The 27,108-nt window shown below is 37.0% G+C and overlaps 1 protein-coding gene across 3 annotated transcripts in view; it reads right to left on the bottom strand.

Annotated features, from left to right (window-relative positions):
• SPEF2 (sperm flagellar 2) overlaps positions 1 to 27,108 on the bottom strand; it is a 245,736-nt gene that overhangs the window by 95,142 nt on the left and 123,486 nt on the right. For 2 of the 3 annotated variants that reach the window (XM_075588085.1, XM_075588094.1), the window contains exons 14-24: positions 26,148 to 26,224; positions 24,219 to 24,322; positions 21,104 to 21,360; positions 18,594 to 18,693; positions 17,984 to 18,141; positions 17,725 to 17,874; positions 15,838 to 15,900; positions 6,591 to 6,733; positions 5,170 to 5,297; positions 4,929 to 5,067; positions 3,095 to 3,232 (exon numbers count right to left, since the gene is read on the bottom strand). In XM_075588085.1, coding sequence (XP_075444200.1) covers positions 3,095 to 3,232; positions 4,929 to 5,067; positions 5,170 to 5,297; positions 6,591 to 6,733; positions 15,838 to 15,900; positions 17,725 to 17,874; positions 17,984 to 18,141; positions 18,594 to 18,693; positions 21,104 to 21,360; positions 24,219 to 24,322; positions 26,148 to 26,224 — 1,457 coding nt within the window. The remainder of the gene's footprint in view (positions 1 to 3,094; positions 3,233 to 4,928; positions 5,068 to 5,169; positions 5,298 to 6,590; positions 6,734 to 15,837; positions 15,901 to 17,724; positions 17,875 to 17,983; positions 18,142 to 18,593; positions 18,694 to 21,103; positions 21,361 to 24,218; positions 24,323 to 26,147; positions 26,225 to 27,108) is intronic. The other variant, XM_075588104.1, reaches the window with a different exon arrangement.

Genomic DNA, 27,108 nt, shown 5'->3' with positions numbered 1-27,108 from the left:
GGGGGGGTCAATGGCCCATAGATTAACATGCTAATGCCTGGAACTTAACAGGACTTACATAGCAGATACACTATGTGGGGAGAAACAGGTACTTATGGAACATACCCTGTTATACGGATTTAACCATTTATCCATGTTGCTACCATTGGTTCATGTTGGTCTTATGTTTTGAGAAGAATAAATTAAAAGAAAAAAAATATTTATGGCATTTTACTATGGCAATCAAATAATAATATAAAAATAATCCCTAGGAAGAATAACCATTATATGTAATACACAAGTGTCTGTCTGTCTATGACGCTCTCTAATTCAAAGATTACAAGCTGAAACAAGTACTTTATCACTATTAAATTCTATAAATTGCTAGCTGTTTGTCTGAAATTCGTATAATATCCCAAACACAGTGTTGTAACCATGGGAGAAGAAACATAAGACATTGCATATACAGCACACTCCTCATTAGGTAGTGCAAACATCTAGTATTTTTTCTTAATTAATGTATATTCATTGTACATTATTATTTGTTTTTTTTGGACCAACAAGAGAGTCTTTAACATTAAAACTACAAAGGCATTTTTTTGGTTGATCCATTAAAAGGTATCACATCCTACAAAGAATACAAATTCTCCAAAAACCTAAAAATAAATAAAAAGACTTTTAAAAAGGCAACATTAACATCTTAACAAGTTCAGATGAAAAGCACATTTCATGCATCTATTTTAAACAAGAGAAGGTTGCTATTGTACAAGTTTAGCCTGCAGTCCACAGCAGCACCTGTCAGTGAGATTTATTATACTACCAGTGAGAATTAACGTCAGCAACTGACAAAACGATGATGCCCATCCCTGGGAACACAAGCAAAACCACATTCACAATCAGCATTCTGAACTGTTCAAACTGGAGAACAATGTGCAGGCCAAAAATCTAAACAAAATCACCAACATTTTGCATGTGACAAAGAAAACATATTGGGATTTATGTATCAAGGCAAAAGTAGTGCAATTATGGGCAAAAGTAGTGCAATTATGGGCAAAAAATGATACTAATGGAACCCCCCCCCCCCCCCCTAAAAAAAACCACATTGATTTCATTGGGAATTTGACTCTGGTGCATTTTTTGTTTACCCCAGAGTTGTACAACTTTTGATTTGATGCATAGATATTATTTACTGAAATTCTGATCTTTTAAGTGATAATATATCATTGAACCTTCTTGCACATATTTTGCTAAATAAGAATAGTAGGCCGAAGGTTGGAAAATATTTTTTTTTTTTAGCTGCTAATTATTGTTTTCATATGTTTCTGTAATGAAAGAGGGGGTAGTTTATCATTAAGTTCTGGGTTTTCCACATTTCAAGCCTATGAAACCATATAGCATCATAGGGAACATTTACGAAGCGGTGGTCAGGACCGCACCAAGTCTACGGCACCATAGGACGCCTTCCAGCCTTCACTGTCTGCTAAGCATCTGGCGAATGGTGGTAGATCCGGTTCGGTTCCACAAGACACACTGCAGAAGATATGTTGTGGAGAAGGCGTGGTCTGTTATGTATAATACTTCTATTGTATTTTAAATAAACCATAGCCTTTATGACATTTACTACTTCCTACGTTAGCATGTCAAATAAATATAAAAGTGTCACACTAATGATACTGTATATACTCTATGCACTGTACAATGGTACAGTTTACATTCACCAAACAATTTCACATGACATCACATTTTTACCATTAATATATTTGGTGAATGTAAGTTGTGCCATGGTACAGTGCATACAATATATATGTATAAGTGAAACAAGGCAGCAGGCACTCTGTAAACAATGAAATACTGATGCTTATCCCATATGCGATATTGATACAGCAGGTATTACCAGATCTTCATCCAGAAAGAAGAGACAGCACACAGCCAAGTTGAAATGACAATATATTGAGGTAACAAAAACCAAGGCACTACATCCGACGGCTACACGTGACCTTCCTCAGGGATGTGCGCGCATATATATATATATATATATATATATATATATATATATATATATAATCATCATATCCATCCTCATCATCATCATATCCATCCATCATCATCATATCCATCCATCATCATCATGATATTCATCTATCATCTTCAGCCCTTGTCAACCCACTGCTAGATGAAGGCCTCCCCAATGATCTTCCAGGTAGTGTGGTTACAAGCTTGGTTACAAGCTTCTCTTCTTGACGTTGCTCCAACACATTTTCTGATTTTATTCTCCCGTCTTACTTTTGGTACAGTGGTCATCTTGGTCTTTTGATATGCCATGGAATACAGTTGAATTCAAGCCCTGTCCAACAATGGTAATTTCTTCTTGTGATATGTCCAGCCCACTGTCATTTTAATTTCTTCAAACTTGTGATGATGTCACAGACTTTTGTTTGCTTTTAAAGCCATTTATTCTTTTTCCTGTCTGTGTAATACCCAGCATAATAATATATATCTAAATATCAAATGGTTGATATTAATTCTAAGGTGTTGATTGCAATGAAGTTCTTCCAGAGCGCCTAACTTAAGCTTTCTGGAAGGCAGCTTACAGACACGGTACAGACGTGGTGCAACTAGAAAGCGCCATCTATGTAATGCATTTGCATAAGAGATGGTCCAATTTCCATAAGACATCTTTGGAAGAAGCTGTACCACAGAATTAACAGACTGCGTCGGAGTGCCTTGCCATTCTGTGACTTCTGGCGCAGTCTGGACCATTAGATTAATAAATCTTCCCCAATATGTTGTGAGATATATTGACAGAAACAAATAAGAGACTCAGAATAGATCAGGGTGGCTATGAACAAGCATGGTAAAACAAGGACGGTTAGAATCCGTAACTTAGAAACAAGTATAATTTATAACATTGTGTAAGCAACATAAATCATTATCAGATGACAATTGGGTAAAAATCAAAGATGGGAAACAGGATGATAATCAATACACCCTACACACCCAGAACTTTTCTTTGTTTTTTTTTTGTTTTTTTACCACTTTTCAGAAATATGTAACAAATGGAAACAACTGATCTCTATTCAGCCTTGTCAGGACAATTGTGCTGTACTTTGTTTACCTGCATCAATGAAAATAAATGGTTCACAAGTATTCCGATGTGATCCTGTAACCATCCATCATTCATGATATCACTACGTTCTTGTTCACCTTCTTCTTTTCTGTTATCACAGATGTCCCAGAGACAGTCTCTAAGGTCCTAAGACCGAAAAGACAAAGTGTGGGATGCAATGAAGTGTGTATATATATATATATATATATATATATAAATAATCAAAAACAAATAGTCGATCCCGTTCTGTGGCTAACGAAATGCGATCTTTCAAGATACACTGATACACTGATCTCTTCTTCAGGCAATATTGCAATTGTATAAGCCAAAAAAACTTTCTTAGACACAAGGCACCTGGAATGTTATCTGTTGGTGAAGCCTACCCCTCCCTCCTGTGCAATATGCGATTTATGACTTAAGGTGTTAAATGGTCCCTGAAAGCTTGTAATGTAAGGGAATGTGTGTGTATGTGCGTGCGTGAATCTTAATTAATAAAGGGCCCACAGTGTATACTGTGCTTTACAAAAGGTGTGTGAGTGTATAACAATGTTGTGGGTAGGTGTAGAAATGTAAGAGGGTGTTGCATTTCTGTTCATGTGTGTGGCTACTACTGTATATAGGGATAGGATTACATAGTATATTTGTACGTGTAAGAGACAGGTGTGTGTGCCTTCATATAGCGCATTATTAATAGACATGGGCTTTAGCTCTCATGGGAAGAGAGTTCTCTTGTGTAGTGGCTCATGAAACTGCGGTCTCGGTTTAGGCCACCGGTGAGTGTCCTGAACAATTTCATAAATTTGTATCAATGCAACCGTCTCTCTTTCGGTGTTCTCAGATTAATGATGGGGGATATGGGGAAGGGAACAAATGCTCTTGCAACAGTCTAATAGTGAAAGATAAGGTGCTAGGAGCTTATAGCATAGAGAACAATAATTTGTTAGAGCAAGAAAAGAAGAGCCCCTGAACAGCACTCAATATCAATGTAAGTGGTTAATTTAAAATATAACCTTTATTAGGTGTTAAAATAAAATAATGATGGACACAAAACACAACTTAGAAAAAGTACACATGTAGGTAGTGGATGTGTGCACAGTGGAGCTAAACTCGTTAGAGCAGGCCCTCATAGAGGTAAGGGAAGTACATAAATGTAAACCTTATGTGGAGGAGTGACAAACTCAAATGATAGTTATATGAGCATAATATCTCAGTAGCTACAGTAGTTCACAAACAGTGTCTTCTTTGTCAGGTACTCCAGTACCACCCAAACACATTAACTGCTCAACCAAGGGAGCTAATATCAGCTAGCACAGTAATGATAAAAATAGAGCGCATAAGGAAACATATATCTTATATTGTATTATAGTTTCCCAATAGAAATGGGGTCAGCGTTTCGACATCCATATATGGACACAACCACATATGGACATATGCCCATACCACAACCTGTATGAGTGGTGGTAGTACAGTATGTACTACTAAGCGTCGCAAACGGCTTTTTTGGCACACAATTGGCATATGGAAATGTCATTTTAAATTGTGCTTATATTTGCGCCTACAGTATGTACTAAGCTGAACTGTTTGTATTATGTATAAGAATTGTGGGGTTATCAAGGGATTAATAAAGCAAAGAGATAGAGCTCAGACTTTGCTTTTATAGTTTGCCATTCCATTTGCAGACAGGCGCAATTCTTCTAGGCAAGTGGTGAAATGATGATGTGCTTATACTGTACTTACAAGTATTCACCTATTACATACACAGAGTGAATGTTTGCTACAGAGGGAAAATCTTTAGCTATTTATTGAATACATCTCTCTATTATATAAATATATATATAGTTACATTAACTCTTTGATGCAGCTCTGCTTTTGTTTCTTCGTCTTTCCACATGTCCTCCGCAACAGAATTGAAGTCAGATTGCCACTGAGACACAAATTCTTGCTTGTAGTCCGGACACTTTAGGTAATCCTTAAATTTGCTTCTGCAAAAAAAACCACAATTGTTTTCCATTTATTCTTTTGAAATAAATACAATCCAATGCATATTCTATGAGAAAAATTATTATAAACAAAATACGATTTACCTGATATCATACAGATAGTGAATCTCAATCTGCCGTTCATCTCTCAGATTCCTCAGCACGGCTTTAATGGTATTTTCGTAATTACCTTCGATGCTCTTCCAATAAGGTACTAGAAACTCAGGGATTTCCTGTTAACACACAATAAAAATATTGTAGAAAAATGTTGTCACATTATTAACCAGAATATTGTTCTGGCTCCTTGGCAGAAACAGTGGCTATGAATGCTGTGCCAATTATAAGAAAACTTTATTTAAAGGAGCAGTTTCTACCCCCTAGCCTCTTTTGCACAAGATTCAAGCCACCATTTTGTTTCCCCTGGAAGGGACAGTGCCCGCGCTATGCATCTAGGAAACTATGGGGTTCCCGGGGCTGATATTAATGCGTTTCAGCTCTGGAGACACCCTGCTAAAAACGTATGAAAAATATAAATGGGGTGGGGGTAAAAAAACCCAGCAAAACGAGTGGAACTGCTGCTGTAACTGGGCAAGACTTTCCCAGATAAAATTAGGGAGATAACAGCTTATAACAGGGGTGGGAATCTCCAGTCATAAAGACTCTACAACAGGTCAGGTTTTCAGGATATCCCTGCTTCAGCACAGGTGGCTCAATCAGAGGCTTAGTCTTCCTCTGAGCCTCTTATTGAGCCACGTGTGCTGAAGCAGGGAGGGAGACACCTGTGCTGAAGCAGGGATATCCCGAAAACCTGACCTGTTGGCTCTTTGGGACTGGAGTTGCCCACCCCTGTCTTCTAGTCTGAGCAGGTAATCTGAAGACATCATGTTCAATAGGAGACAATGATCTTGATAGATAGAAGGTGGTATACGGGTTTTAAGTGGTTACAGAAAAGATAATATATATATCTCCTGTAGGTATCTGCATTCCAAGTATGTATATTCTGTGAACATTATAGTCATTAACAAAACAATAGTCTTCAGAAAAATGATTTCATTCTTTGAAATGAGACATTAATAAATATAGCAGCACCCGTGTAACCTACTAGTGCGTTCATACAGTATGTATAGTATTTAAAATCCACGAAAAAATTATCTAAAGTACTTACAGAAAAAGAAATAAAAGGGAAACATTATGGGGGACAATAACAGAAGGTGCTCAAACAGCTTCACATGGAGCAATATGACTGAAATGCTGCAGTTTGTAAAATATTGAATTCCAGATTTACTCAAGAGATTGCATGTAAACACACTGCCGGTTTTGCAAAGTTATTACTAGGGCTACTCCACCCCAAAAAAATGAGATGTTATAAAAACATGCTCTGCTAAGATCTTCTGCATGTTCATGCAATAGAACACAGTATATACATAATCCTATATCACAGTGAAAATCCGTCATAATTATAATATGGAACATAGAGAACAGAATTAAGAATGATGCCATTAAAAGGTATTACTCATGGTACACACTTGTGGAAGTGGTTCATTTACATACACCCATTCCGGAGAACCTGGCTGGATGGGAGGAGGTCCTACTGGAGTGGGAGCAGTTGGTTCAGGACTTGCAGGTGCTGACTTAGTCTTCTTCCCTGGTGATCGTCCTCTAGAAGAGCCTTAAATGTACATAGAATACATCATGATTATTATGGATCTGAGAATAGCCAGCAGTGTTGTTGTACTTGTTGCATTTACAGAGAAAAAAAAAAGACAGTGGCAATGAGATATAATTTGGCAGTGACTTGTGCCAGTACATATGCAGCTAACGTGTTATTACTCTTACAGGCGCGTGGCAGGGGAACATGCACACTTCACCGTCGGTAGAAATACCCATTGTTTTGAATCAACCGCAGACAGGAAAGGGTCAGGGCTACAGCTGTATGTTTGGGAGAAAGAATTATTTTGCTATAGACACGGAATAGCAATAAAAAGGCTGGTGACCTGCAGCACTTCGGAGACACCTGCAATGAACACTGCAAGACTTCAAGATCTGTATTGTATGGCTGTGACAATAAGTAACATCCTGATGCGATGGCGCCTATTCAGTATGGTGAAAAGATGTTGATGCACAAACAATGATGTTTACCAAGTGAATAGACACACACCAAAACCTATGTGTTAATAGCTTCTGACCATATTGATTAGATGGGTATGAGTGATTGCCAAGGAAAAAAATTGTTTTAGCAGTACTGCTTATGAGAAGTTTGAAAATGTTGTGGATTTGATACCGTTGAAAGCAGCATTCCATTTCTTATTTTTCACATATATTTTAGCTCTTGGGACCCCCTAATTCCCGAGATACTTAGTTTTACTTGTCAGTAATTCAGCTCCGATTTGGGAATTCAAACTAGCAACGATATCCTGTGTGCCAATAGGAAGTCACAATGGATAACATTGCCACTTTCAATTGGATAACTGCAGCCACCATCTTTGAAAATCCAAGACGTAAGCCGGCAACTGCAACAGTAAGTATCCGGAGAGCCAGGTGGTTTATGGAGCTTAAAATAGCGTGGCTCAGCACAAGAGGCCCCTCTGGTTTGTGGGAAATAGGGAGGGGACTTGTTCCTTTAAAGCACAGTGAGATTCATTATTGGTCACTATGCCTTCTGCGTGTTAAGGTTCCTATTTAATATACTGTCGTGAGAAGTGGGATGTGCAGCTAAAGATGCAGAAACCTTTTTAAATGGAAGTTAAAACATAGTAAACTGTGGGTTACATCACACTGTATTGAACAGGAGCCTAAGATACTGTAAAAGAAGGTTGTTTATTGAAATTGTTTTGCATTCATCTAAAAAAATGGCTAAGAAAAACACTAGAGACTATAGGGAAAAATAGGCCAGTTGCTATAATTTTCATTTTTTAGCTCGTGTCGTCTTATATGTCCTACTTTCTAAACAGTGATCTGTTTCTCAATGGAAAATAAAACAAAGCAGAAATCAGGTCAAACTGAAATACTTTGCGGTTTTTAGGGAGAATACAGTTTATCCGGTGAAGTGGACCATTACTAGAAGCTCCAACCAAGCAAATGCAGCCCTATGGAGGCATCATGGCACATGCTTTTGAAATGTTTGTGTTATTTATGGTTTTCTCCAACTAAAAAAAATGAGAAAAACTATCAGAATGTGATTTTTTTTGTAAATTACTGTACATATTTTCAGAAAAGGTGATGGAAATCCCATTAAAGGTGTGCAAAGAACAGAACAGTTCCCACGTTTTGTTGACTGTAGAGTAAGACTCCCTAACAAATTACCTTTAAGTTTTTACAATGTAAAAAAGAAAAAATTGGGGAGCACTAAAAATGTGCAAAATACAATAAAAGTGAACAAAATTTAAATAATTATTAAATGGTGTGAAAAATAGAACAAATGATTTAAACCATACATTGGTGTAATGTTCTCTTATTTCATTTCCTTCACAGACGGCAAACAGCAGGATTCTTGCTCCAGGGTTTCATACATGGAGAAACAGAATACCCAATAGTGTAGGTTGTACAAGTTGTATTTCTCTAAAAGACATATAAAGCTTCAATGGTCACACTCACATTTTCAATGATTTCAAAAGACCATGTACAGGGTTCTTTGGGGGTGGTCCTTGGTGGTCCTCCAAAGTCCCTGGTGTTCTGTGTCTCTCTCCCTCTCCCTGCATTCACTTCCTGGTTGTGAAGTGCACAAGTCTCGCGAGATGTGGGGCTGCAGAGATGGGAACTGCTGTCCCGACTTCCGTTCACCTCCCTCTCCTCTGTGATAAGATTCTGGCTCCAAACTCATATGGCTTCGTCATGAGTCTGTAGTCACTGCTCTACATATACCCCAAATTCTAATTGATATCTATACAATTCTAATATTAATAAGAGAACTACTTTATTAACACATAAATGAACAATAGTAGAAACCATGTAATCTAAACACATACATTCTAAATACAATATGAAAATGATAAAAAAATAAAATAAACATAGTAACTAAAATACATCAATAATTCAATAACACAAAAAGTGCATCATAACAAGCCAATTACAAAGTACTTTAAAATGACTTAGAATAATACTTATGGCAGTATATATACAATAATAGAGATTTCAAGTCTGGGATTCAAACATATTTTTTATATATTCTCAACAAATCAGTATAAAAATAGAATGGAGATAAGAAAGATAAAAACAGAGATTAGTATCACAAGTATAATATTTAAAAAACAAAAACAAATATAAAAAGTATAAAATTATTATAAACATATGCATTAAAAAAATGTAAATATCCAGTCTCTAGTTCAACATTTAACCCATCAGGTATTAATGTTTTCAATTTAAAAATCCAAACAGTTTCCCTCAGTGGTAAGGTCTGTACAATGTCCCCACCTCAATTTTTTATGGATACTCTTTATCACTCTATATTTTAAACATGAAGGCCCCACCCCCCATTATGTATCAGTTTAAAATGTTTTGGAACGCTATGGGTCAATAATTCCTTTTTAATGTTTCCAGGATGCGGACATGCACAGGTCTATTTACAGCGTCGTACATACTGGAGCCCACATGAGCATTCCAAAAGATAAATTATATTTTGTTTGTTTTGCAGTTCGAAAATTGTTCATTCTAAAAACATTCCCCTGTTCTGGACGATTTAAAACATAATTGCAGACTTTGCAGGAATAACATCAGAAAAAAAAACCTTTAGGTTTCTTTGGCATCCAACTTTCTTCATCTTCTTTTTCAGTTTTAAAAACACTTGGTGCAAGTTTATTTTTGAGGTTAATTGCCCTCCTGAACATTACTTGTGGACAATCTAGTAGGGAATTACCTAACATCGGTTCTTTTTTTTAGGATAGGCCAATTTTTTTCAATAACTTGCTTAATCATTTTTGCACCATTATTATATTGTGTAATAAAAGCAGTCTTAAAATTAGTTCTATTTGTATTATTTCTAGATTTTGGAGTCAATAAATCTTTCCCTCAATATAATAGATTGTTGTAAGAATTCATTTTTTGTACAATTCCTTGTTATCATACGCAATTGACTATATTGTACATATTTTACCCATCTTGGGTGGTGACTAGATTTTTTTTTTCAAACTTTTTTATTAGGCAGATATAAAATGTACATACAAGGAACGATATGCATAGCCTAATACAGAAACATTTTTGTATTTTTTGGGGGGAAAGGATGGCAAAACCTGTTGCCCGAGGCAGGTGACCTACCGATAACGGAGAGGCCAAGAAAGAGGGGGGGTGGGGGAGGGGTGAGAAAGAGAGAGGACAGAGTGGGGGGGGGGGGGGGATGGGGGTTGAATGTCTACCCTGGTCTCTGGTGTCCCTTTTGGACGAACTTCGTAGAGGTACTGATTGTCAAACGCTTCCTTATCCGTATTGCCTTATCTCCTTGTTTCTTCCTTGGTGAGCTTGACTGGTTCTATATGATTATCCATGGTTCCCAGATTTTATAGAAAGCTATCGTTTTTTGCTTAAGGTGCGCGGTTAGCTTCTCCATAAGCATTACTTCATTTATCCTGTTTTTTAGTTTAGTCATGGAGGGTGGGGACACTTTCTTCCAGGAGGCCGCAACCTCACATCTCGCCGCTGTGAGGATGAAGGAGACCAATTTCCTCACTGGACGGTCAATTTTTTCCATTGGCCTGGCCAGTAGGTAGGTCTGTGGATCAATAGGTAGGTCGAGGCTAGTAACCTCTTTTAATAGAATTTGGACCCTTTCCCAATACTTCTTAATTTCCGGACATGTCCACCAGATGTGGGCCATGTCCCCCTTTTGTCCACAGCCTCTCCAACATAAATCAGAAGCCAGAGGGTAGATTTGTTTTAGTCTCACTGGAGTGAGGTACTGTAGAACATTATTTTGTAAATGTTTTCTTTGGTTGTGGTCCTGAGGCTACTTCCCAAATGTCTTCCCAATCCTCTCTGTTGATATCTATATTCAGGTCCGCGGCCCATTTTTGCATGTAGTCATGAGTCGGAGGGTCCGCTGATGTTTCCAATTCTGTATAAATCTTTGATATTAGCCCTATTTGTTGAGAGCTATCTCTACATAGTCGGAAATTCTGGATTCGGGGATATCTTCTGGGCAAAGTGTCTAATTTGGAGATATTTGAATGTGTCCAATTGTGGTATATCGTATTTAGTACGTAAATTTTGGTAGCTCAAGAGTTTCCCCAGGCACAGAATGTGTCCGATCACCCTGATCTCCTTTGATTTAAATTGGTCGTATAATTTGGAAGCGCATCCGGGGGGGAATTTGGGGTTATTAAAAATTGGTGTAATTTGTGACCTGGGGGACGCAAGTCTGTACTTAGTCTTGGCTTTCAGCCAGACCTCCCAGGTATGGCTCATCGCTCCCAGTTTGAATTTGTTGAGATGCATATCTCCTCTATCCAGGCTCCATAGGCACGCTTGCAGAGAAGGCATTTTGGCATAGTGTGACTCTATTTTGAGCCAGCATCATTGTTCAGGGTCAGCGTTCCATATGGCCGCTTGTTTAAGTTGGGCTGCCTGGTAATATTTGGAGATGTCTGGGACACCCATACCTCCCCTCGTTCTAGATGCCAATAGTACCGACCTGGCTACCCTGGGTCTTTTGCCCTGCCAAATGAAATTGAAGAATCTGTTTTGGATGTTCTTTAGTTCAGAACCAGGAACGTGGACCGGGAGAGTTTGAAAAAAATATAATAATCTAGGGAGTATGTTCAACTTTATCTAAATCATTCTTCCGATCCAAGAAATCTGGTAACCTTCCCATTTATCCAGGTCTCTCTTGATTTTGCCAAACAGAGCCGGGTAATTATACTGATATAAGGATTGGTAGTTCTTTGATACATTCACACCCAAATATTTAATGTATGAAGAACTCCATCTATAACTAAAATTCAATTTGAGCAATTTCACTTCTGATTCTGAAAGACTCAGGTTAAGGGCTTCAGATTTATCACTATTTATCTTGTATCCAGATATTTTGCCGAAATCTCCTAGTTCCTTTTGAAGGTTAGGAAGGGAAGTTTGGGGTCTGGATAATGACAAGATAATGTCGTCCGCAAAAAGCGAGATCTTGTAATTTGTTTTTCCTATTTCTATGCCTTGGATATTTATATTGTTTCGTATTTTTGACGCCAGAGGTTCGATAGTGAGTGCAAAGAGGTGGGGGGATAGTGGGCAACCCTGTCTCGTACCATTTTTGATTTGGAATCTTTCGGTGTTCCCACCTGGTAATCTTACGAGGGCCGATGGATTTTGGTATAGGGCGCGGACCCCTGTTAAATAGAATTCGTTAAAGCTAAATTTTTCCATTGTGGTATTGAGAAATAGCCAATCAATTCTATCAAATGCCTTCTCTGCATCTAAGCTCAGAAGCATTGCCTTGGTGCCTGTGAGGTGTACATGATCAATTATATTGATTATTTTGCGGGTATTGTCCGAGGCTTGACGCCCCGAGACAAATCCCACTTGGTCCAGATTTATTAACCTAGGTAGTATTGGATTTAGCCTGTTAGCCAGGATCTTGATATAAAGTTTAAGATCTTTATTCAGGAGGGAAATTGGTCTGTAACTCCCACATTATATAGGGTCTTTCCCTTCCTTATGTATAATAGCAATGTTTGCCAGTGACATTGACGAGGGAATTGGGTTTCCCTCCATGAATGAGTTAAACATATTCAGTAGGTGTGTGGACAGTATGGGTAAAAACATCTTATAATAGGCATTAGTGAACCCGTCTGGGCCAGGGGGTGACTAGATTTTTTAATGTAGCTATTACTATTCACTTTAAAAAAAAAATTGCATTGACACCATTCTCAATGTAGATAACTAAATCTACAAAATCTAGTTAATATTTGCTTAATTTATATGTCATTATTATTACGTGGATTATTGTTCCAAATTTGTTTAGCTTACCATATTCCCATAAAGAGAGTGGTATAAATCGGATATATATTTACAGAATGATGTTGTGCAGATCAAATCATATTTTAGAGATACCTTATAAGTACTATCAATTTTAAAAGATATGGAATGAAAATTATATTCTAGCAACCTGTGATGTCAGTTCATTATATCCATCAATTGATCACACAAAAGGCTGCGAAGCAATTAGAAAAATATTGGAAGGGGATATTCTTTTAGCAAAGAAACGCACTGAATTTCTGATAGATTGTATCTATTTTAAATTAAAGCACAATTATTTTTGGTTTACCCAAGATTTTTATTTACAGAAATGTGGAACTGCCATGGCGACAAGGTTCACACCGCGTTATATCAACCTCTTTATGGGAATATGGGAAACTGAACAAATTTGGAACAATTATCCACTCGGCGCAAACCTGGTCACATGGCATCGATATTATGTATTTTTTATTTGGAAAGGGAATGAAGCCAGTTTACATGACTTTTTCAATTTCAGCAATATAAATACTTTTAATCTAAGTTTTATATATAAATGGAGCAAATTTGAAATGGATTTTTTTTTATATTTAGTTACCAACATTGAGAATGGTGTCATCAACACAACTTTTTTTTAAAGAAGATAGTAATAGCTACATTAAAAAATTTAGTTGTCACCACCCACGATGGGTAAAAATGTACTGTATGGTCAATTGCGTTGGATAAAAAGAAATTGTACCAAAAATCTATTATTCTTATAAACAATTGAATATATTGAGGGAAAGATTTATAGAAAGTGAATACCATATGGATAAGAGAACCATTTGAAAAGTATGACAACTTAAATAGAGAAGATTTATTGACTCAAATCTAGAAATCATACAAATGGAACTAATTTTAAGACTGCTTTTATAACACAATATAATAATGAACAATTTTCAAACAGCAAAACAATGTAATTTATCTTTTGGAATGCTCGTGTGGGCTCCAGTATGTATGACGCTGCAACTAAACCTGTGCATGTCCACATACCGGATACATTAAAAGGGAATTATTAACCCATAGTGTCCCAAAATGTTTTTAACTGATACATAATGGGGGGACCCTTCATGTTTAAAATATAGAGTGATAGAGAGTATCCCAAAAAAATTGAGGTGGGGACATTATACGAACCCTATCACTGAGGGAAACAGTTTGGATTTTTAAATTGAAAACATTAATACCTGATGGGTTAAATGCTGAAATAGAGACTGGATATTTACATTTTTGAATGCATATGTTTATGATAATTTTATACTTTTTATATTTGTTTTTTTTTTTATATATTGTACTTGTGATACTAATCTGTTTTTCTTTTTCTTATCTCCATTCTATTTTTATACTGATCTGTTGAGAATATGTAAACTATATGTTTGAATCCCTGACTTGAGATCTCTATTATTGTATGTATACCGCCATAAGTATTATTCTAAGTCATTTTAAAGTACTTTGTAATTGGCTTGTTATGATGCACTTTTTGTGTTATTGAATTATTGATATATTTTAGTTACTATGTTTAAATTGGTTTTATAATTTTCATATTGTATTTAGAATGTATATGTTTAGATTACATGTGTTCTACTATTGCTAATTTATTTGTTAATAAAGTAGTTCTCTTATTAATTAATATTAGGATTATATAGATATTAAGAATTTGGGGTATATACAGTACTGTATACTGTAGGTAGTCCACGTGAAGCGTGTAGAGTTTGGAGCCAGAATCTTATCACAGAGGAGAGGGAGGTGAACAGAAGTCTGGACAGCAGTTCCCATCTCTGTATCCCCAACCAGGAAGTCAAAGCAGGGAGAGTGAGCCGGCGTTCCCCGGAGACACGAGGAGAGGGAGAGAGACACAGAACACCAGGGACTATGCAGGACCGCCAAGGACCACCCACAAAGACTCCTGTAGATTGTCTTTTTAAATCATTGAAAATGTGAGTGTGACCATTGAAGCTTTATATGTCTTTTAGAGAAATACAACTTGTGCAACCTACATTCTTGGGTATTCTATCTACTGTATGAAACCCTGGAGGAAGAATCCTGCATTTTGCTGTCTGTGAAGGAAATGAAATAAGAGAACACTACACCAAGATATGGTTTAAATCATTTGTTCTAATTTTCACATCTAATAATTATTCACATTTTGTTCACTTTTATTGTATTTTGCACATTTTTAGCGCTCCCCTATTTTTTTATTTTATTTTTGAGCTGCTATTTAATCACTTTATTTCACATCGCTATATTGCTAGTGCCGGGTTATTTTTTCACTCAGTTTTTACAATGTACTTTTTGCAGACACAAAGGCTGCTTCCAAAAACACACATACTGTATGGTCTCCTGTTGCCTAATTTTGTCATTTACCTGTTGCACTTATCCATAGTGTTTGTACTTTATTTTTCTTGTGTTGACATTTTATAAAGTGCTGCATAAACTGTGGCACTACAGAATATAAATACAATTATAGATATATGCATATGGTGCACACTCTAGAAGTTTTATTTATGTTCCAAAAATCATCACGCGAGACACCCGCATACTCATTACATTCTCTCATATCATATTATGTTTTGTGTCTGTATACCTTCTGGCCATTAACCATGGGCCTTAACGTAAGAATATTAAAACCATATACAAGCTTGTGCTTTCTTAATTTCACTATATAGTAAAGGTTCGCATACTGACATTTCAACCTTTCAATGAAAAGCTTGCAAGGATGCTCATGCATTCTTTATTTTCAAACACTTCTGAGCAAATAAGTAAATGTGTAGAAATTGCAATTTCTGATTAAACATTGTACTCAACCAGACTTTGGAGGTTTCTTTGCTGAATCTTTTTCCCGAGGTGTTTCCGTTTTGTTTTCCTTATCTTTGGAAGAATTAAACAGAAATAGAAATAACATTTGTGTTATGTTCAAGTTGGGTTGTAGCCATATAGAAAATGCAAATTTTCCTAAAACCTATCCAACTAATTACTTACTACCCTTAATTTTTGAGAAAACAAATAAATGCTATGCAAAGACAGTAAATTCATGAGCACAGATAACTTAATGACAAAACCATTACAACCTTAGACAGCCATGTTCTGTTATACTATATGTTGAAAAATATTAAACCCCCAAAAAGTTTTAAAATGTGTAGTATGGTAGTTTCTTGCAGTATTTTATGTATCTTTTTGATAACATACTGTAGCAGACAAACGTAACATGCATGTAATCGTTAGTAATCCTTCTTGTATGTCTTCCACTATTTCACATGATGTCCCATTTTTTCTCCTATTCCTTCCCTTCCTGCTTCTTACCCAATCAGTCTTGTACTTTTGCTTTGCTGCTCCCGAATTGTGGAGTTCTACCTCTGTGCATTTCTTACCTCCCATCAAAAATTTCAGGTAACCAATTAAAATGTCCTAATTGTGCTCTGTAGGCACCATTTAAACTTGCAGTCCTGTGACGGACCCAATTGAACTTTACAGTGATACAGTATGTTAAGCAGTGATAACATTAAAAAAGTGACAACATCAAGTACTAAACCCTTCAGAATAGGGCATTACCTACAGGTGCGCCGACGAGTATTCTAAAATTTGCCGTAGAAAATCTGGGGCTATCACCAACAAGATCCAGGTACATACTGGATACATGCTGCAACATTTCAGTGACATTTCTGCAGAGACTAATGGCCCATCGGATTAACACAGGAGGGGTCCCTGGCAGTCCTATTCAGTTTGAATGGGACTGCCAGGGACCCCCGCTGTTAATCCGATGGGCTATTAGTCTGTCTGCAGAAATGTCACTGAAATGTTGCAGCATGTACCCAGCATGTTCCCAGCATGTACCTGGGTCTTGTTGATGATTGCCCAAGATTTGTTTTAGAACACTCTTCGGCACTACAGTAGTCATTATTTCCACAGTCAGAGGTGTTAAACCCAGTCTGGCAGTTACACCATTACAATAAATTAGAGAAGTATACTGTAAGTAATCATGTAAACCTTATAAGATAAAGTTTATAGTAGGCTTTCATGCTTTATCTCTCTGCCTTATTTCTCCCATGACTTGACCACAGTTTTTTGTGTGTAAAAAAATAGAGGGCTCTGAAGAAGGACCCTCTGGAGATTGAACCGTAGAGGATAACATGTGGGCCCATATTTATGAAACTACCTTTTACCATAAGCAACATTCCAGAGCTGCGAAATACCTTTCAGCACCCTCAAGTCAATGGACTGTAAGGTGTTTAATGGCAGAAGACTGCTTACTAAATATAGGCCGTAATCATTGTTTGTTCATTTACTGTAAGTATGTTTGCCATATACTGTATACAGTAGTGCTGGTTATCGATATCATGTGTTGGTGCCACTGGAATATATTTACTATTGAAAGGGTTAGTAGTCCTGCCTACTTTCAAAAAATAAAGTTAGAGTTAGTCCTGCAGTGATACCATCATCCTAGTACCACATGCCCAAGTTTATTTAATATGATCAAAACATATTTAATCAAAATAATTTTAAAACATTTTCACGGACTGCAAAGTCCTCTGCTGCTCTGCCCCTTCTACTCATCAGTGGGAAACTCAATAAGGGGGTTGGAGAAGGGCCTATGCTTTATCGAGGTGAATCAACATGCTCCTATTAATTAAATAAAAGTGTTCTTCGTACAGATGCTGTAAAAATGTAACATAAACATAAAGAAAAAAAAAACACCTTTAGATGATTTGGATTCTCGTCCTTCTTTCTTGCCAGAAGTCGCCTTTTGAGTTGATGTAGGATGTATGTCCTTGGTGGTGTCTGGAGGAGTAGGTGGTGGGGCTGGTGCTGGAGGTGGTTTCTCTTCTTTCTTTTCAACCTCTTTACCTACGTTATCAAATGTACGGATATTCTCAAGCTCCGACCTCATTACACTTTTGACAATTGAAAAGCACGTAAAAAAACACAAACAAAATTACTTTGTGCTTTACTATACCTGTCTTTTGTTTATTGACAATAGTGGTCAAAAATACTTCTTCAATTTTCTTGAACAGCAATGCCTCTTCAATTTCTCCATTTACTCGGATTAAAATATTTTGTTGCACCGAAAACCACGTCTCTAATTTTGGCCAGTGGTCAATGAAGCCTGTAATCCTACAAAAGCAATATGTTTAGTAACAACTATGGGTCTCCATATTCTATTGATTACAATAATACCTGAATACTGCACAGAACATTAATTTTAATATAATTTCTAACTATACAGGAGATGTCCATGGTAGAAAACTGTTCCAGAGCTGAACCACATGAAGTTGTTAACCCTTGAAGGCTGGATGCTGTTGCCATTCATAACAGTGCAGTATCACTGAATAATGAGCAGAGGTGAAAACGCTTCCAGAAGCACAGAATTTAGTGGGCTACTTATCCCGGCTGAAAAACTAGGACCAAAAGTGGTGCAAATTACAGCACTAGATTAATCATATGAAAAAATCCCATGAGAGCAAATTGAGTTTTTCTATCATAAATCTGCTGCTATTTTCTTACCCTTTTTTTCAGCCCAGAGACTTTGATACATCACCTTCTTAGTTTACAGTTATTTTACCAACCTGTGCTGTATTTGATCTATCACTTGGTTTTTATCTTCTCCTTTAGGAACTCCTATATTAGAAGGTTCGTCTTCATGAACCACAGATGTATCTATTTCAACTGTAAAAAGGATACTTGATCAGTTTCATACAAAAATGGGCACACAATGTAATACAGTAAGAAAAACCGCTTTGTTAATTTTCACCTAAAATGTAACAATTAAGGGCATATTTGCTAGGAGGTAAAAGACATCTTCCAAACCTGGAAGAAACCTTATGACCCAGTCAGTGAAATGGACAATAATGTGTTTGTCTGGCGCCGGAAGGTGTCTTGTAGAATAGCACCCCTTTGTAAATAGGGTCCTTAGCGTTGATGGCACCAAGAGTAGAAGGGACAATTTCTGTTGTCTTCTGGTGTGTCAATGTTTAACTAATCAAAATTAGATAGCCAATTGCTGCTAGATCTGGCTTAGAATTCCATGACAAGTCTTTTGGTAGCCATGAACTGTGACCTTGCAAAATCTCATGGCTCGTGTTGTTCTATTAGTAAAAGGTACCATCATCATCAACAAATGAGAATATACTTCTTATTCACTATCGTGAGAATCAGGATAACACATTTATTGATGCATCAACTTCCAATCTAAAAAGATGAATGTAAAAGTGTTTTGTATAAACATTTTAATGTGTGTTCACTGTTTGCACAGGTCCCTATCAGTGTGTTACTGTCATGTTAATGAGATTTTTGTGTATTACTAAATTTTCTGGACCAAAATGAAAGTGACACATAGCTTTTGAGGCCATATAGTGGTGTGAAAAAGAAAGTACACCCTCTTTTAATCCTATGGTTTTACATATCAGGACATAATGACAATCATCTGTTCATTAGCAGGTCTTTAAATTAGGTAAATACAACCTCAGATAAACAACAACACATGACATATTACACCGTGTCATGATTTATTTAACAAAAATAAAGCCAAAATGGAGAAGCCATGTGTGAAAAACTAAGTATACCTCATGATTCAATAGCTTGTAGAACCACCTTTAGCAGCAATAACTTGAAGTAATCGTTTTCTGTATGACTTTATCAGTCTCTCACATCATTGTTAAGGAATTTTGACCCACTCTTCTTTACAACATTGCTTCAGTTCATTGAGGTTTGTGAGCATTTGTTTATGCACAGCTCTCTTAAGGTCCTGCCACAGCATTTCAATTGGGTTGAGGTCTGGACTTTGACTGGGCCATTGCAACACCTTGATTCTTTTCTTTTTCAGCCATTCTGTTGTAGATTTGCTGGTGTGCTTGGGATCATTGTCCTGATGTATGACCCAATTTCGGCCAAGCTGTCGGACAGATGGCCTCACATTTGACTCTAGAATACTTTGGTATACAGAGGAGTTCATGGTCGACTCAATGACTGCAAGGTTTCCAGGACCTGTTGCTGCAAAACAAGCCCAAATCATCACCCCTCCACCACCGTGCTTAACAGTTGGTATGAGGTGTTTGTGCTGATATGCTGTGTTTGGTCTTTGCCAAATGTGGCGCTGTGCATTGTGGCCAAACATCTCCACTTTGGTCTCGTCTGTCCAAAGGACATTGTTCCAGAAGTCTTGTGGTTTGTTCAGATGCAACTTTGCAAACCTAAGCCGTGTTGCCATGTTCTTTTTAGAGAGAAGAGGCTTTCTCCTGGCAACCCTTCCAAAGAAACCGTACTTGTTTTAGTCTTTTTCTAATTGTACTGTCATGAACTTTAACATTTAACATGCTAACTGAGGCCTGTCGAGTCTGAGATGTAAGTCTTGGGTATTTTGCAATTTCTCTGAGCATTGCACGGTCTGACCTTGGGGTGAATTTGCTGGGATGTCCACTCCTGGGAAGAGTGGCAACTGTCTTGAATGGTTTCCACTTTTGAATAATCTTTCTCACTGTAGAATGACGGACTTTATTGTTTGGAAATGGCCTTATAACCCTTCCCAGATTGATGAGCAGCAACAATTGCTTCTTTAAGATCATTGCTGATGTCTTTCCTCCTTGGCATTGTGTTGACAAACACCTGAATGCTCCAGACCAGCAAACTGCTAAAACTTCGGCTTTTATAGAGGTGGTTACACTTGCTGACGATCAATTCATCATGGGCATTTGATTAGCAGCACCTGTCTGCTACTTAGCATCTTAATTCCTATGGAAGCAGTAAAGGTGTACTTAGTTTTTCACACACAGCTTCTCCATTTTGGCTTTATTTTTGTTAAATAAATCATGACACGGTGTAATATGTCATGTGTTATTGTTCATCTGAGGTTGTATTTACCTAATTTTAAGACCTGCTAAGGAACAGATGATTGTCATTATGTCCTGATATATAAAACCATAGAATTCAAAGAGGGTGTACTTTCTTTTTCACACGACTGTACATAGCACTTTGGGTTTCAAGCTTCACGTTAACATAATTTTAAACACTTTACCCGATGTTTTGACTAAATTGAAGCTCTGTAATTCTTGCAACCTTATACTGTACCTATTCAACGTACCGTTTTGTCCAGCAACACGCTGTAATACTACATTGTCTGAAACGTCTATTAACACAGCAAAATCAAGTACAGGTGGAGGCGGGGGTGGGTCCTTTGGTGCCATTGGATCTTTTACCAAAGAGGATATCTTGTTCTTCTTACTGCTTGCTGCAGCTTTCTCTGGGTCTACTCCTGTTAGAGCTTTCTCAAATAATTTGGCCTGGCTTATTGTTATTGGGAAACCATCCATGACCCATCCTGTGTTTGCTGGGATACGACTGAATTAGGAAACAAATTATAATAGTTTTATGCATCTGCAATTCCACTTAATAAATTCATTTATTTACTTTTTTTCTTTTAAGACATTTTTCAATATTTTCTATTTCCCACGTTGAATATATATTTCAAAGTGAAATCGTTTGATGTTCTTTCATTTGGAGATGTTGGAGGGAATATTAAAATGGCTACAATAACAATTTTCTAAACATCTGCCTTGTAACTCAGCCTGATTTACTTTAAAATGCTGGTTGCAGTTTCTTCTTATTTACTTATGAGCCCTTAGTTCACATATAACAATAGCAACATGTACTGTTACATTTTATAACTGTAACTACTGTATACAGTAATTATATTGTGCTTCTCGCATGTAGACTTTCATGCCGGAATTTGTAAATAAGCTTTTGAAATAGAAGCGGCGTTACTGTAAAGTACAAAGATGCATATACTGTATGGCAGCTTTAACATGAAAACCTTTTGGGGCATACACACTATAGGTTCATTTAAAAAAAAATCGCTGGGCCATTTAAATCGCTGTTTTTGTGAGCGTTGCTATCACGGTATTCAGAAAGTGTTGATTACCTGTGATAGCAAAATTAACAAAATGGGCGAGTTGCCGGCGATGTGATGAACGTCTCCCTGAAAAGGCCTTACCCAGCGATTCCTTTGTGCTGCAGAGAGAGCTGCCTCTCCCTGGGCAAAACTCGCCTGAAATTTATATTTTTTTAATTTACATTTTATTACTAGTGTAGATGAGCAGGGGGTCTCCGGAGCAGAACCGCGTTGATTTCCGATCCAGGGAACCCCTGCTGCAATACACTAGTAATACAATTTATATTAAAATAAGTAATAACCACCAAAACACAACCCACCCCCTGTACACCCACATAAAACCATATTTGATTTTTTTATACACAGGATTGATACTATAGGCCGGCAGGGGTTCCCGGTTGGTCCTCGCAGGTGTCCGGGGGCCCCACAGTTCTCCGTTGGTGATATTAATGGGTATCAGCTCCGGAGACTCCAGGCATCAATCCGATGCAGAAAAAAAGCATTTTTTTTTCTAAGTGCCATCTCGCCGCTTCTCAGCAGGTTTCCAACACCTTCACGCCAACTTTTTCTGGCGTGAGGATTTTGGGAGAAAATCACCATTCTAGAGTGGCTACAGGTGTCGATAACCTAATAGCTGCTACTAGAATTGCGCCAGTTTATGAACATGCCGAAAAGCGCCGAAAAGCGTCTTATCACCGCTCCCTCAGCGATTTCATTTTTGAGCAAATTTTTGGGGGTGATTCAGCCTTTTATCGACCACTTATTGCCGCTTACTGAATTGCAGTAGGCATTTTGGGCGATAAGTGTTTGATAAGTGGCTTATAAAAGCTTACTGCATAGGCCCCTTTGAGTCTAATAAATGGTATGATACTGCAGACAAATAAATTGTAACTTAGTTACAGTATGTATAATGTTTTCATTGAACATTGTAGTATATGCCGTCTGTTACTATAAACACATAGAATTCAGTTACCATTATGGGCAGAAAACACAATGGAGAAGAAACATATTGTAGTAATATTCTATGCATTATATTTTATTACATTAAAAAAATTACAGAGTTTGGGTTAACCTTCGCAAACCCTATGATTATTTGATGTTAGAAATGTTAAACAATCCGTCTTAAGGTAAATTCACCTATCACAAAACTGCAATGCTACTGTAGCTCTTTTCTCTCATTCAAATGAAGTCATATCTTCATTCACTTTCACAAATGAGTTTTGGTGAATGTCAAGGTCTAAATACATTTGCCATATTTGGTGTAAATCTGTTCTGTAGTGGTTTACAGAGCTATAGAGTAGCAATCAAAACCCGTAATTTGTTTGGAGGAAAATACACCTTTAAAACATTACAAGGAAAATACTGGTATATGAAAGGACCCTTGTTTGTTGGTATTTTGAAATTGTAGAGGTCTCACAAACCAAAATGTATTTTAAAGGATCAAGTTATTAATATTATTTAAACATAATTGCAATGTGAATTCTGATTCAAATGAGTTTCAAGTTTTCAACAACATGCAAGCACAGGGATTCACGGAATGAATCCAATATAAAAGTGTTTTCTCCCAGGATTGTTATACATTCTATCTCAAACTTGTTATGTTTTGCGGTAGTTAAAAAAAAAAATTGCACCATCTTTTTTTAAACATATTGGATCATTGCAACAGCAATCAAATTAGAGAACGCAGGATTCTTCTCCCAAATCTTTTTATAATATTTGTGTAAATTGTCTTCATGATAATTTAACATTATATTGTTTCTAGAAATCTATTTATATACTGTATGGTCTTACCTCACTTCTTATTAAGTGATGGTATTTCTTTTCTACTTTCAGTTGGTGCCGGCTTATGAAGTATTGCTAGGACTTCAACTCCGTATAACAACTGAAATCTTCGATAGCCAAACTTTTCAAAAAGTAGTCTCCCTCTTCTTTTTTGTATTTTAGTGTAGAAATCTGGATACACAATGTTTCAGGGGTTGAGCCCCTTCCTCAGGAGCTCACCCCTGTAAACATTGCACCTGAGGCAGGGGTTCACCCCCGAAAAAGCTGAGGTCCAGATTTCTACAATAAAATGCAAAAATAATAATAATGTCTTGATGTGAGACTACTTTTTGAAAAGTGCAGCTATCGAAAATTTCAGTAGTTTCAGTGAATCTAGTAAGAAAAGCACCAAAGGAGTGAATAAGAAACAAGGCTGATTAAAAAAAAAAAAAAAATCAATTGATTACATTGCAACAAGAATGGGTCCCTAAATGTAAAATACAACATTCTGGATATTTTTTTGTAAAAAACTGAGAACTGCGCTTACTTAATGGCTTCAACCAAGATTCCAAGTAGTAATTCATCAGGTACACCTTTTCCCTTCTTCAAATATTTCTCTGCCGCCCCACCAAGCTGAGCCCGTGAAGAAAGCTGCACAAAGTAATAGTTTAGACATGATATATGCATAACAGCAAGAAAAAGTGACTGAGTCCTAATACCTCATTCAATAATACATTCAAGTGATATTCAATATTCTGCCTAGCAGTTTGCACCTCCCCATTGGCTCAGGGGAATAGTGGCACACACTTTGAATCTAACAGTACTGTTTGGGCTGCACCTCAAGCGATTCTCGTGCTCTCTAGTACTACAGTACGTGATGCCAATAATATGTGCATCTAGCTTCAGAAGTACCAACACATTTTCATTCTGTGATAAAGCACAAAGAGAAACACTGTGAAGAGAGCAAGCAACTATGGGTATGTAAAATGTTTTATTGTACAGCCTAGTACAGGGGTGGCTAACACCAGTCCTCAAGGGCCACCAACAGACCAGGTTTTCAGGATACCCCTGCTTTAGCACAGGGAGCTCAAGCAGTGGCTCAGTCATTATTACCGAGCACCTGTGCTGAAGCAGGGGTATCCTGAAAAACTGGTCTGTTGGTGGCCCTTGAGGACTGGTGTTAGCCACTTCTGGCCTCGTATAACACAATGAAATGCCCAGGCATTGCTTTGTATACATTTCATATCAAAAGATGGAATGGACGATGTTGCTAAGGAATAAAGGGGGACATTTTCAAAGTCCCCCAGCTGCAATGCTGGTGGAAAAAGTAGCACCACCTTCATTTCTTTTAGTGGGAAAATGTTATATATATACTGGATGATAACATGTAAATATAAACGTAGATACAATATATCAAACCTAGCCATCCTTCTTTTTTAGCGAGAGACTGTGGCAGGCAGTGGCCATATATAAATATTCCAATTTATTTTCATGTCTACTATTTCCTTTGTGATCTGTTGGTTTAAAAACCATCTGGGCAATCTGGTTCTTTTTGGTTTTAAATAGAAACCTTGCTTTTAATTACAAAGGCATAGCTTTCCCTGCAAAACTCTGACTGTGTTACTGAATAAAGGAAAATCTACAAAGTAAGATGCGTGGACACAAAAAACTTGCAATAATATCCCAAATTTACTGATCAAACATAATTTTGTAAGTAGACAGCTTTTCAAGAAAGATGTAAGAAAGACAATTATTGAAGTTGAAAGCTTATTCTCTTTTAACACTGAAAACAAATATGGGAATTCAACAAAGCTTTCCAGATGTGTGCACCCCCCATCCCCCTCCCCTGTGTTTGGCTGTGTCAATGCATTCTGCTTCCTGTAATAATGCAATAAGAGATTAGTATTTTTTACGCATGGTTTTATATATAATGTATGAAAATATGAAGTGTTCCCCTGTTTTTAGCATATTACAGTATATATTTATATAATTATTATATTAGTGTTCTTTATGGAACTTAAATGTGATGTATGTTCTCATTCTACAAGCTTTCTGCCAGGCCCATATTTTTTTTCCTTTTTCTATTAAGTCTGCACATTTGCAGACACACAAATACTGTACCTTCAATCTACGGGGGCATTTCCCCAACACACAATTTTTAGAAGCCAATACTTTTGAACTTAAAAATGTGACCAGGGTATAAAATGTGGCCAGTTTGGTGAGAATCAAAGAATTGCATTTAAGAACCAACTTTGTAAATAATGCTACTTCAAAAACCAAAAAAATCACAATAATACATTAAGAGATTAAATAAAAAAATGAAGTGGAGATAAGAAAAGTTCTTACATCAAGAGAAATAGTTGTCGGATCTCATTGCTCACCAGCACTGGGTAGCACGTACTGTAGCCCTCATTTTGGTCAATGGATCACTGGTGAGTCCTGAAATCTACCCACCCAACTTTAGTATCTTGCTTACCTTAGGCAGTGCAGCTTCGAGTTTAGTTGACATCATTGTTTGATGTTGAGATATTTCTTCTTCAGTCTGATCATTTCCTAAAACAGCAGTAATTGACAGTGCTTAAATGTGAAGTATTTTTCATACAATATATTGAATACAGCTTTGATTTGTGTTTATAGTAGTTTATTTATGATTTATAAAGTTGTATTGGGTCCCAAGTAAAAAAAAAAAAAATCTTTCTACAGAGAAGGATAATTAATGACAATATAGGCTATTTATTTCCTTATTATACTTATCTGAGAAATGTATTTGAGAAGTATAAGCCATGATAAGGCATCATAGTAAGGGCCACGATAAGGCATCATAGTAAGGGCCATGATAAGGCATCCTCATAGTAAGGGCCACAGTAAGGCATCATCATAGTAAGGGCCACGATAAGGCATCATCATAGTAAGGGCCACAGCAAGGCATCATCATAGTAAGGGCCACAGTAAGGCATCATCATAGTAAGGGCCACAGTAAGGCATCATCAAAGTAAGGGCCACGATAAGGCATCACCATAGTTAGGGCCACGGTAAGGCATCATCATAGTAAGGGCCACGATAAGGCATCATCATAGTAAGGGCCACGATAAGGCATCATCATAGTGCCTTTAGGCATCAGTGCCATTACATAGTTTCATCAAGATAAAATATACATACAAAAGCCAGAATATACAGGGACATCGTGACATGAAAAAAGACTGCCAAATCTATAAAGTCCCCTGCACCATTAAAACCACACCCACCTCGGCGTATATACAAGATATGTTACTTATAAACACATACAAACAACAAAAGCACAATAAACAATGCATAAAATGTATTAAACAAAAAACGATTATTAATATTCCTGATAAATTAATAATTAAGAGAAGCCCAAATGTCCATGCCGGGGAGGAATATATATATATATATATATATATATATATATATATATA

Source organism: Ascaphus truei, chromosome 1 (genome assembly GCF_040206685.1).
Source record: "Ascaphus truei isolate aAscTru1 chromosome 1, aAscTru1.hap1, whole genome shotgun sequence".
Classification (NCBI taxonomy): Eukaryota; Metazoa; Chordata; class Amphibia; order Anura; family Ascaphidae; genus Ascaphus; species Ascaphus truei.
This window is presented reverse-complemented; position numbering and strand designations above follow the sequence as displayed.